Genomic DNA, 13,493 nt, shown 5'->3' on the forward strand with positions numbered 1-13,493 from the left:
AATTCCAGGATGCTAGGCTGGCACTGTCCGATAGTTGTAACAGTTCCCAAATTAAACTGGAAATACTAAAAATCTGTCACAGAAAGACCCCTGGGAAGTCTTTGAGGAAAGCATACTCATGTTGTGGATGGAGAAACTCAGGCAGAGAGGGGAATCAAGAGAAAAAAAGCAGGTCTATGGTCAGTGACCAAGGCCCATGTATGGCAACAACTGACCTGTTTGATACAATTTGGACCATCCTCAGGTTCAGTTTCCTTTCTAAGGATCAAAAGAAGATGATTGGAAGAATGATTCCTCATTCATTTACTCCACGTAGGCAATACAGAATCAAATTCAGCAGCCCCCTGGGGCACACCATTTCCCAGTATAAGAGGTCCCACGTTAAAGGAAGGTGGTAGTGAGATAATTAATGATAACAATAGTTCAAGCTACAACAAGTAATGCTGAGTTAGTACCTCAAGTCTGGATCTTGTATTTTATATGCATCACATATAATCTCTCAGTTCATACTCACATTGATCTTGCAGGGTAGTCTGAATGTTCCCATTTTACAGATGAGGAGCTTTAGGTTTTAAGGGTTGAGTAACTTATCCAAGGGCACATAACTAAGCAGTGGAGTTGCTGACTTTGGAACCTAAGGTTTGAGAACTTAATGATTATAATCTCTTGCATGGAGGCCCACATGACTCCACCTGAAGGCTAACCAATCTTTCCAATCAAGATTTTTCCCTCACTTCTAAATTTGCTTGTCATGGTTTTCTATCTTGTATTATCATATTTGTATCTGTTTTATTTCCCTCATAGACTGTGAGCTTCATGGGGAATATGGGCTGTTCCTGTTTTCTCTGTGTGTCTCTCTCTGTCTCTGTCTCTGTTTCTATCTCTCTTTCTGTGGGTACACATATGTGTTATCAGCATCTAATGCAGTGCCAGGTGCAAAGAGAGTACTTGCACTTAATAAATATTTGTTTACTGATTGACTGAAAGGTGTTGATAATACCCAGGCTTAAAGAGCAGCTATGAGAAAATGACAAGCTAGGTTCATATTCCTGTCTTTCTACCATTTTGGAGTTAAAAAGGTTGTCTTAAAGTTCCATATGAAGTCAGACCCCTGACACCAAGGCACTAGTGGTGAGAGCCTTTCCAATAGTCCCTTATCTCCTCAATCTCCATGGAAAATACCATTCTCAGCTTTTCCTGAGGGAAAAGGGATTCCCACAGGGTGGCTTTATAGCTGACAGGAGCAGAAGTATTGGCCTAATTTCAAATAGGGGTATGTAATAATTTGGATATGAGGTGTCCCCCTTCAGGTTTTTGTTGCTGTGATCAAAATACCCAACAAGAACTGCTTAGAGGAAGAAAAGTTGATTTTCACTGACTCCATGGTGGCTGACTCCATTGTTCTGGGCCCAAGGTGAGGCAGAACATCATGGTGGAAGGGTATGGCAGAGGAAAACTACTCAGTTCATGGCAGCCAAGAATCAGAGAGAGAAAGGGAAAGGGGCCACAGGAAAGATGAAACCTTCCAGGGCAGGCCCACATGATCCACCTCCTCCAGGCATGCCCCAATTGCCTAGAGTTACCATCCAGTTAGTCCATTCAAACTAGGATGGACAAATTAGGTTATAGCTCTCACAATGCAATCATTTCACTATAGAACATTCCTGCATTAACCCAGGAGTTATTAGGGCACATCTCATATCCAAATCCTAATCTGAGCTTTTGGTCACCACACCCTCCCAGACCTCAGTGGCAGGTGCTGGTCACAGGCTGCTGATATCTTCAGTCATATCAGGCAAGCCACTGTGGATCAGAGATAAAAATCTCCATAGAAATGTGAAAGACCAGTACCACTTATTTTACAGACAGGAAAACTGAGACCCAAAGATTGGAAAGCACTGCTCCACTGTCACACATTCATTCAATGTCAAAGCCAAGGCTAGATCTCTAGGCATTTTGTTACTCAGCACTGGATGATTTATATTTTGCCATAATGCTTCTTTAATCATAAAGGTTTCCATAAATTATCACCTTAAAGGAGTGTTTTTGTTTTAATTCTCTATGAAGTAGATTTCAAAAAATGTTACAATATTTCCATTTGCCAGAGTTGGAAAATTGAAGTCTGTTCAGTGAACACTAAAACTAAGCCTCAGTAAAAAGGAAATTATTTGATGAGGAAAAGGAAGGAGGAAAGTATTATAAATAATCCTACCACCTCTTCATGTTTGTAACTGGTGCTCTTCCACATTATCAGAAGATGGTAGTGGGTCACAACTCCCTAATAAGTCTAATGAAACACAGGACAAGATTTCCAAAACCTTCCAACCTGATTACTGCTTCAACACTCTGCCTCCTCTGCCCATACTTTGGGTAATTACAAGAAGATATATGGAAATATTGTTTATTCAAGGACTATCCCTAGCCCAGCCACCAAAGTGTCATCATAGGATTATTGAAATGGTATTTTTTACTTGTCAAGAAAATTAAGGACATCTACTGGTAGTAGTATCTTGGTACTAGAGCCAGGCAGAATCTATATTAACCATGTGACATCGAAGAGTTTATTTATCCTTTCTAAGCCTGTTTCCTCAACATCTTTGGGATTCCATACATCCACCTATTCACCTGTCCATTCATCTCCATTGTCTCAATAATCTATTCACCCATTCAAATGTCTATCTGCCTACCCATTATCCCATCTACTGCTTAACCAGGATAGGTTAAGGAGTTAAGAAATAGCTCTGGAGCAAAACTTCCTAACTTCCTTACTTTCTGATTATGTGATATTAGGCAAGTAACCTGACCTCTGTGTGTTTCAGTTTCCTCATCTGGAAATTAAATGTGATAACAGTATCTACTTATATGACCATTTTGAAAAGTAAATGGGTTAGTCTGTTTAAAACATATTGAATAGTTCCTGAAATAAAATAAGTACTTGAAAATAAATGTTGACTTTTATTGTTGCATACCAAGTAGAATTCAGGCAGTTCATTAGGCTCTGAGGATTTAAAGTGAATGAGACATATCCCCCAGACTTCCAGAGCTCTTTGTAGAAATGAAGTCATATATGTAAATCCATAAATTACAATGCAATAAAAAGTGTCCTAATATGTTTTTGTAAGATATAGTAGTGTCCAAAGAAGTGGGAGACCAAGACTACTGAGGCTGAATTTGGAAAATGCCTAATAGAAGATACCATTAGAGCTGGTTCTTTTTTGTTTGTTTGTTTGGTTGGTTGGTTATTTTAGTTATACATGATCATAGAATCTATTTTGATAAAATTATACATGTATGGACTATATCTTATTCTAATTAGAGCCCCAGTCTTGTGGATGTACACAATGGTGTGATTCACTGTAGTGTTTTCAAATATGTACATAGGAAAGTTATGTCAGATTCTTTCCACTGTCTTTCCTATTCCTATCATATCCCTTCCCATTATTCCCCTTTGTCTACTCCTCTGAACTTTTATTCTTCCCCTGCCCCTTACTGTGGGTTAGCTTTCACATATCAGAGAAAACATTTGCCCTTTGGTTTGGGTGAACTGGTTTATTTCACTTAGCATGACAGTCTCCAGTTCCACCCATTTACTGGTAAATGTAATAAAGTCATTCTTCTTTATGGCTGAGTAATATTCCATTGTGTATATGGTACAAGGAGTTGTGAGAGTACTGTCTGAAAAAGTGTTCAGAAGCCTGGAATTGTGTGGCACATTAGGAAAAAAAACAATTTAGTCGGTGTGGCTGGTGACCTAGGCCTAGGGCAGAGTGCCAGAACCAATTGGAAAAAGCCTTATTCCCCAGGTGAGGAGTTTGATCTTCGCCTTAACAACAGTGGAGAAAGAATGGAAGCATTCTTCTATAAAGATGGGGACAAAGTCAGACATGTTCTTGAGGATAGACACTTTAGGCACAGAATGGATCTGGAGAATAAGGTGAAATCAGAGGAAGAAGAGTCTGTAGAGATGGCAAGGACCCGAGTGGACAGGAAGATGGAAGAACTACAGGCAATTGTAGCCAGCCTCAAAACACTGCATTCAAATATAACATTGCATCAGAGCATGAATACATAAAGCAATTCATAACAGAGCTATTCTGGATGAAATCGGATGGGTATTCTAATGAACCTTTAAGGAAGTCTACTAAATCCAGAGTTCAAAAGTTCTAAGCTTTCACATAAGAGGTAATGAAAAGTAACCTTTTAGTCTATCTCTCTGACTTGTATGTCAGGTGTGTCACTGCAGAAGGCCATGAACATGGCTCATTTCTGTGATTCATTTAAATTTCCATGCACATATCATGTGCTCACAGAGGCCTTTCCTGCCTACTCTGTCTAAAATAGTAAGTTCTATTTATGTGTTATCACTCAATGCCCAGCCTCAACTGGGCCATACTATGGGCAGGGAGGAAAGACACCTCTTATCCTCAAGCTTCCCACAGTATTCTTTCTCTCTCTCTCTCTCTCTCTCTCTCTCTCTCTCTCTCTCTCTCTCTCTCTCTCTCTGTGTGTGTGTGTGTGTGTGTGTGTGTGTGTGTGTGTATCTATCTCACACACCCAGAGCTACAACATAAAATAAATTAAGACAATCTAGTTAATACGGTCCATCCAAGTAGTGTTATAGAAGTTGACAGAATGAACAGGAAAGGGTCTCAGAATTTGAGCTAGAGTTGACTTGATTTCTTCAGAAAGAAGGTGGAATCTGAGAGTTGCATTGAAAGAAGAACAGGAAGTTAGGCGGAGAGTATAGGTAGGAAAATAGTGGTAAAGAACATGGTAATTGTAGTCAACCAGTCTTGGGTTTGAAAGTGGACTTCACTGCTTACTCTGTTTCCATAGACAACTTACTATTTCTCTCTAAACCCCAGTTGTCATCTTTCAAATGGAAAGAATAATAGTACTTACTTTAAAATGCAGATGTGATTTTGAAGGACATGGAGAGGCAATCAGGGAATCTTATCTATTATTGTTATTGATCTTTCATACCTCCTGACATCTGTAGCCTTCTAATTTTTCATGGCCATTCCAACTCAGGTTTTCAAAGATCCATACCAATTGTGGCACCCCACACTGAGGCCTGCCTTAGGAAAATTTCCTGGGTTAGTGATGTTCTCTCTTCTGTCCCTCTTATTCAAATCTGATTTGGCCTATATTCCCTAGTTCTTTGATCTGATAAATTAATCCCTACTGAGCAATCAATAATAGATAATGACTTCTTACAGAAAATTTTCTTTTTTTATGACTCCTATGTATATAATATTGACACCAAGAAGTATGTAGAGAAACCAAAGGTTTCCCAGACGGGTTATATCTTTAAGTAATGGGGACATTTTTCTGTTCAGGCCCTAGGGACCTATACTGCTTTCTTTTCCAATTACTTTCTCTGAAAGGAAAATTTTCCTACTATCCTCAGGCCATTAACTGCTTGCCCCAACTGCTTGTCTTTTCCCCTCTCCTTTATCCTGTTCGTACTTGGTAATCCAGCTCAGAATGGTTTATATTAGCAATTCTAATTAGAAAACTATACAACACTGTTTCTTAGTATCCTAAGGCTCTGTGCCCTGATCTACCATTCACACGCATCAATTATTCCTTTAAAGCAGGTACGGTAAGCACGTTGTACCATGCTGTATAACTCCCTGGTCAAACTTTTCTTCCCAAACCCTGCACCTAAATACAGACAAGAGATGGCATTGGGAATGATTAAAGATAAATGATATCACAGGAACTGGAACCTGGAAAGTATGTAGGGCAAATTTCATACCATCAACTTGGCTTCATCTTGTTGCCATGGTGAATTCCAACTCAAAGGATTTTAGTTTCCTGTCTGTGCTATCAGGTGGCATGTTGCAGGAAAGGTTTTATTGTTCCTTCCTTCTTGAATGATAATTTCAACCTATTTGAATGGCTTTCCAAAAGGTGACACAGCCATAGCAGCCATATGTAAAAGTAACATCAGTGAAACATATGAGGGTTACTCTGTGACAGCACTCTCACAAATAATAACTAATTTAATCCTTACAATAAATCCAGAAGGGATACTAACATCATCTTTGTCTCTCATTTTCAGATGAGGAAACAGACACAGAGATGGTAAATGACTTGGAAGGTTACACACCTAGAAAGTGGTAAAGCTGGGACTTCTTTATTTGTTCTAGATATTTATCCTCTGTCAAAAGAGTAGGTAGCAAAAATTTCTCCCATTCTTTCAGTTTTCTTCTTCACATTCCTAATTGTTTTCTTTTCTGTGCAGAAGCACTTTAATTTGATGCTGTCCCATTTATTGGCATTATTTCCTGAGGTTTTCTTAGGTGTCCTATTGAAAGTTATTGTCTGTGCCCAAAAGCTGTAGTGTTGACCCTGTGCTTTCTTCTAGGAGTTGCACAGGTTCTGGTCTAATTCCCCAGTCTTTGATCCATTTTGATTTGATTTTTGTGCAGTGTGAGAGATAAGGGTATAGGTTCATTCTTCTACATGTGAATAACCAGTTGTCCTAGTACCATTTGTTAAAAAGGATGTCTTTTCTACACCATATGTTTTTGGAACTTTTGTCAAGGATCATGTGTATGTCTTTCTCTCTGTTTTCTATTCTGTACTATTGATCTATGTGTCTTTTTAATGCCAGTTCCATGCAGTTTTTGTTACTATAACTCTGTAGTATATTTTAAGTCAGGTATTTTGATGCCTCCAGCATTGCTTTTGTGGCTTAGAGTTGCTTTGGATATTATAGGATTTTATTCTTCCAAATGAATTTTAGGACTGTTTTTTTCTATTTCTGTGAAAAACGTCATTTGTATTTTCATAGGAATTGCATTGAATCTGTAGATTGCTTTTGGTAATATAACCATTTTAACAATATTAATTCTGCTTATCACTAAACTTGGGAGATCTTTCCATCTTCTGATGTGTTTTTTTTTTTTTTGCACGTTAAAGTTTTATTGTCTCAATACAAAACATTCCAAAAAGTGAAAATGATCTATAATACCTAAGTTCTATGTTCAACTACCAGTCAAACAAGGAAAACATTTTATCATTCCATTTCTTTTACAACCAATATAAAGCAAGATGAACCAAGACCAACTCTTTACCAATGGAAAAACTAAGCCTTCTGGGTCTTTTAAGTTGTTTGTTAAAAAAGTGTCTGGTCATTTCAGCATACTCTTTACTTTGAATTTAGTATTCATACTACAATTAGTCTATTCTACACTATCTCCAAGAAATCTAAATAAAATCTCAAGAGCCAAAAGGTCCTCACAGAAGCACCAACTCAAGTAATTTGATTATGGAAGACTTGAGCTAAGACAGCTATTCAAGTGCAACTACTTAATTAATTGGTCAGTATCCTCATGGTCTGTGAGTTAGGAATGTGACCAACGAGGGTTAAATTTTATTTTCCTGAATCACAGATGTTAAACAAGATAGTATTATACCATGCAAAAATTCTCAGAAGTTGAACTGCTTCCTCTAACCCAACAACTCTGTTTTGAGAACATTAGTATTTAAATTATTGGCTCTCATCTCCAAAGCAATAAACTGGTTTTATCACAATTTGTTTCCAAGATTGGGAGCTGTGGGTAAAGTAAGCTTATAAAACGATACAATAACCAAGTGGCCAATTTGTTTCCAGTTTCAAGTGTGCTTTCCACCATTCTAGCAATATTTCCAGTTGTTACTTTCATTTTCCCCCTGTTACTCCTTGCTTTAGTTTTGATGTAAAACTGAACCTGATAAGCTAATGCCAAAATAAGTTTCACTTGCTGAAAATCAGACACTACTGGAAAGAGAGTTACGAGTTATCACTTAATGCCTATCATGATTCAACTTTTTTTTTTCCTTCTTTTCTTTTGCAGTACTGGGGATGAACCCAGGGCATTCAGGCATGCTAGGCAGGTGCTCTACCACTGAGCTACATCCTCAGTCCTTAACTCAACTTTCTGATATCCAGTGATACTTAGTTCTAAATTGCAGAGTTGCTTCAGCTAAACAAAATGAAAGCCAAAGCTATAAACTCTATATAAATAGCCACAAGAACTTTCTGAGTACCTCCTTCACTTGCCAATTTCTTTGTTTCCCTTTCTCCATTTGGTCAATTTTAAGTAACTACCGCTCCCTGGTTAAGAGTGTTAACCAACACTAATGCCTTCCTCAGATCCATAAGAACCCTTGAAGACAAAAACCTATTGCCTGCACCAAACCAATTCTGATGAGCACTGCTTATGTGACTGCTGTGACTGATCGACAATCAGCATTCTTCTGCTTCAACAACTCTTAGCATTTGATTTCTCTTGCTGCCAGCTTTATCTACTGTGAATAAATCAGCACTCCATGACCACAATGACCATAAGTCCTCAACCATCTTTGCTGTTTCACAGGCATTTGGTGCTTTAAATCTGATGTGGAATGCTGATAGATTCACTTTTTAGAAGTCATAAGCCTTTAGGAAGTTGGAGATAACTTCATTGCTTATCTATTTTCTCCTTTGCAATCAAGCTGTTCCTTTAAAAGTGAGACACTACAGAGTTGCAAAAATTTGAAACAGTAAGAGCAAGCATCGTTTTCAGCTTCATGGTTGGTTTTGGTCAAACTTTTTATTTAGTATTCTGTAGTTGTTTAACACACACTTAAATGGTCTTATTGGGGGAGGGGAAAAGGGAGGTTCTTGCAGATTCCCAAGGAAATGTCAGAAAGGCAAAATATGGCCAACATTATCCATTTGGTTTTTTGGGGGGGAGGGGGGTTTACTGGGTGAATAGCACTTTCCTTACATAGATATCTGATCTCAGGTTTTGCATACTGAGAACATTGAGATTTCAGTTGGAAGACACCCTGAAATCCTAAGAGTAGCATACCCCGACCACCCTCTAATAGCTAGCTTCTTTGTATAGGCAGAACGATTCATCTCTCAGTGGAGATCAATGGACATCTAGATGGCTAGATGTTTGTGGAAGATCTTAGAATTGCTTGCCTCATTTACTGGGAAAAACTGGACAGGAAGTGGCCTTTAGGGACACTTTTACTTAGAAAATTACAATCCTAGTACAACAAGTCTTACACATTTAACATTTGCTTATGAAAGCAACTCAAAATCAAATGAAATTAAACATGTTTTACTTTTTTTCTCTCACAAGAACATAAAAAATTATGAAGGGGAACTTAACAGGAAATTTTAAAAAGGTAACACAATTTTTCCTTTTAGTAGTCCTTGGGTAGTTATGACAGAATGGTTTCCACTTTTTGTTTGTTTCTTTGAACGGGGAATTTTGGTCCAAAGTTTTGTTTGTTTCTAGATTCTGCTTCTGCCTCCCCCTCTATCAGATCGGCTTCCTCCACGGCCACCACCTCTTGGTGCTCCGCGGCTTGAACTGCTGTAGGAATCACGTGGAGGAGGGTACCCCCTTTCCATAGAAGGGGGAAGCCCTCGTTCTTGTCTGCCAACCCGATCACGACCACTTGAGTAGAGATCACTTCGGCTGCTTGAGTAACTGTCTCGACTTCCACCATATCCGTCACGTGAGCTGCTGTAATCATCATAGCGACTGCTTCCACCATCAGATGGCGGGGGCCCTCGTGTAGGTGGAGCACTACGTGAGTTACCATAACTCTCATATGAATCTCTGTAGGAACCTCCACTTGGATGATCTGAATAATCACGATCCCGACCATATCCATCTCTATCACTATAGCCTCTTGATGGATAGTCATCACGTGAACTGGAATGACCATAATCACAGTAAGTATAATCTCTCAGAGGTGGTGCATAATCTCTTGTGTCACGAGAACTTGGGTAATCTCTGCTTGAATAGCTGTCTTTAGTAGAATATCCATCATCTCTTGGGGATAAATAAACATCTCTACGAGAGGGCAGGGGTTCCCTTCGAGGTGGGCCTCTATAACTATCTCTTCCACGTGATACAGGAGCTCTTCCTCCCATTCCGCTGCTGCTGCGAACTGGTCCTGAAGGGGCTGACCTTTTAGGAGGAGGACCCTCACTTCTTGGTGGTGGTCCTCTTTTTACTGGAAGAGGTCTCCTGGAAGAACTCATGTTAAAATGCATGGAATAGCCACCATCATCCATATGCCCTCCACATGAGGGAGGTCCCCTAGTTCCTCCGCTTCCTCCTCTTCCTTCTCTAAGACCTCTGGGAGGGCCTCTGCTTCTTGGAGGTGGAGGTGGGCCACGTCTACCACTTTCAAATGATGGTTTGGTGGCTTGTTCCACCTTGATGGCTTTTCCATCTAAGGACTTTCCATTCATGTCTCTGGCTGCATCCTTAGCATCTGCTGGACTTTCAAAGGTGACAAAAGCAAATCCTCTTGATTTGTTGGTTTCACGATCTTTCATCAAGAGCACTTCCATTATTCGTCCATATTTGCCAAATACTGCTTCAAGGGCTTTCTCATTCGTTTCCGTGTTAAGCCCACCAATGAAAAGCTTTCCTGGGCGATCTGCTTCAACCATCTTTCCCCCCTGATGAGTCTGCGGAGGGGTGGTGACTGTCTCAAGCTCCTACGAGCTCGCCAACAAGGCCTTTCAAGCAGCTCAGCACGAGTGACAGCTGCTGGATCCGGGAACAGAACAGAGAAGCTGCTAGGACTACTGCGCAACGAGAGTGATGTGTTCTTCAATGTCTTTCTTCAATGTTCTATAGTGTTCATTAAGTAGTTTTTCACTTCTTTGGTTAAAGTTATTCCTAGGGATTTTATATATATATATATATATATATATATATATATATATATATATATATATATATTTTTTTTTTTTTTTTTTTTTTTTTTTTTTGCGGTGCTGGGGATTGAACCCAGGGCCTTGTGCTTGCAAGGCAAGCACTCTACTGACTGAGCTATCTCCCCAGCCCCCTATTTTATTGTTTTAGTGGCTATTGTGAATGGAATTGTTTTTCTGATTTCTCAGCACATATGTTGTTGATATGTAGGAAAGTTATTGGTTTTTGTGGTTGATTTTGTAACCTGCTCCTTAGCCAAAATTGTTTATTAGTTTTAGCAGTCATTTGGTGGAGTTTTGGGGCCTTCTAGGTATAGGATCGTAATATCTGCAAACAGTGATAATTTTCTTTCTTCCTTTCCAATTTTTACTACTTTCATTTCATTTTCATGCCTAATTTCTGGATAGAGTTTCTAGAACTCTATTAAATAGGAATGGTGAGAGTGGACATCTTTGTCTTGTCCCAGATTTTAAAGGAAATGCTTTCAGTTTTTCCCCATTTATTTATGAGATTGCTTTGAGTTTCTCAAATATACCCTTTGTGATGTTGAAGTAAATTGCTTCTATTCCTAGCTCAAGAAGTATTTTTTAAATGTAATTAGGTGCACTATCATTATATATTTTTGTTGGATTGTTCCTTTTACCAATATATAGTGGTCTTCTTTGTCCCTTCTGATAAATGTTTGCTTTACATTTGCTTGTTCAGATATAAGAATAGGTACTGTTGCTTGATTTTGGACTCTATTCACATGGAATATATTTTCCATCCACTTTCAGCCTGTGTAGGTCTTTGCCAATGAGATGAGTTTTTGACAAATTGTATATAGTTGGATTTTTTAAAAAATCTAGTCTTCCAATCTATGTCTTCTAATCAGAGTTTTGACCTTTTTTATTCAGTGATATTATGGATATATGTTTATTCCTGCCATTTTGGTTCATTTGCTATATTTAATTTAATACTGATTTTCATTTTGTAGGTTGCTCTTCTAGAGAGCTTCATCTTTTGGGAGGTTTTGGGTTTAATATTTTAGTGTTTTTGGTATGTAGTGTATCTTTAAGCATTCTTTGTAGTGCTGGATTAGTGGTCATAAATTATTTTAGTTTATATATATCATGGAAAACTTTAATTACTTCATCAATTCTACAAGATAGCTTTTCTGAATATAGCAGTCTTGGCTGGCAATTGTTTTCTTTTAGAACTGTGAATATCTCATTTCAGACCGCCTTGATTTTAGGGTCTGATTTGAGAGGTCAGAGAGGAGCCTTAACTGTGACCTCTAATTGTAACTTGACATTTTTCTCTTGCAGCTTTTAATAATTTTTCTTTATTTTCTATTTTAGCCATTTTGATCATGATTCATCTTGTCAAGGTTCTTTTTTGATCTTGTCTATTTGGGGTTATATATGTATCCTGTACATGGATGCTCATCTCATTTCTAAGGTTATGTTTTATTATTATTTCACTGAAGAGCTTCTTAGAGTGTTTAACCTGTATTGTCCTGATCTCTTCTATCCCAATGATGTTGTTTCAGAAATCTTTTATATTCTGATCATTTGGTCATTTTGCCCTATATTTCATACTGAGTATTCAAGTTCATATACTTTATCTTCAAGGCCTGAAGTTCTGCCTTTGAGGCCTAAAATTCTGTTTTCTATGCAAACTAATTTGTTGGTTATATTTTCAAAGTGTAATTTTAATTTGATTCACTGTGTCTTTCTTTCTGGGAGTTGTGATTGGTTTTCATTACATGTATTTCTTTATTGAAATGGTACTTCACTATATTTACTCTCTTAATTCATTCCTTTAGATATTTTAGTTACTTGAACATCATAATGATGAGTTTTATATAGTCTTTCTCTGGACTTAATCTGCCTCCATATTAGTGGGATCCCTTGTTGGGGGTTTGTGAATTATGGGGGGGGATTTTTTTTGCTTATTTCCTCATGCTTTCATAGGCCTTGAACTTTTGCATCTGTTGAGATGTAGTACTCTTTCTCTTTTATACCTGTGTCCTTTAGTCTGTAGTTTTATTTCTTCCTTTTTCTTTTCCTTTTTTTTTTTTTTTTTTTTTTTTTTTTTGGATTTTGGGAACTTCTTTCCATTAGTTCTGTATGAGCAGATGTCCAGGACTGGGACCTGCATTCCCCCTCTAATTGTTCTTACTTGGTGCCTGGTCATTGATTTGAAGTTTTTGTCTCCCCTATGCTATGCATTGAAGTATTATTGAGGTTTGAGTGGGGTTGGTTCATGTGTGGAGTGAGATTTGCTATTACTTGGTTGTGCTATGTGTGTTTCTCAGCAGCACCTCTATTCTGTAGACATGAACTGTCCTAATAATTTCCCAGCATTTCTTAGAGAAAGGGGGATTGAGGAATAAAAATAATGTTAGCAACTATGTACAGCCTTAAATGTCCAACATCTATTTTGACATCTATAACGTTAATTACCACCTGCAGAGGAATGGTGGTGTCAGCATTCAACATCACTGCCAACAATAAATGATTGTAAACTAGATCAGACATTAAGTAGCAAGTGTCTACTATGTGGTACACTGCATTAAATATCACGGCAGATTGACTAGGATAGGAATTACATAAACTATATAATTATATCAGATGGTGGAAATATAGTTTTTTTAAGTGAAGAGAAAATAAAGTAGCAGGCAAGGGAAATTTTGAAATATTTAAATAGTGAACAGAGAAGAAGCAAAGGAGATGTAGCAGATGATGGCTATAAAAGATGAAGAGTTAAAAAATAACTTAAATTTAA

The 13,493-nt window shown here is 38.0% G+C and overlaps 1 protein-coding gene across 1 annotated transcript; it reads right to left on the minus strand.

Annotated features, from left to right (window-relative positions):
• Positions 1 to 9,098: 9,098 nt before the first annotated feature.
• LOC124971993 (RNA-binding motif protein, X chromosome-like) lies at positions 9,099 to 10,499 on the minus strand. The gene has a single exon (XM_047536060.1). The coding sequence runs from the start codon at positions 10,454 to 10,456 to the stop codon at positions 9,281 to 9,283; it is 1,176 nt and encodes a 391-aa protein (XP_047392016.1). The 5' UTR covers positions 10,457 to 10,499; the 3' UTR covers positions 9,099 to 9,280.
• Between the last annotated feature and the right edge of the window lie 2,994 nt (positions 10,500 to 13,493).

The sequence above is a fragment of the Sciurus carolinensis genome, chromosome X (genome assembly GCF_902686445.1).
Source record: "Sciurus carolinensis chromosome X, mSciCar1.2, whole genome shotgun sequence".
NCBI lineage: Eukaryota > Metazoa > Chordata > Mammalia > Rodentia > Sciuridae > Sciurus > Sciurus carolinensis.

Coding starts and splice junctions, on each gene's coding strand:
- LOC124971993 (XM_047536060.1), bottom strand. CDS start 10,456: ATGGTTGAAGCAGATCGCCCAGGAAAGCTTTTCATTGGTGGGCTTAAC.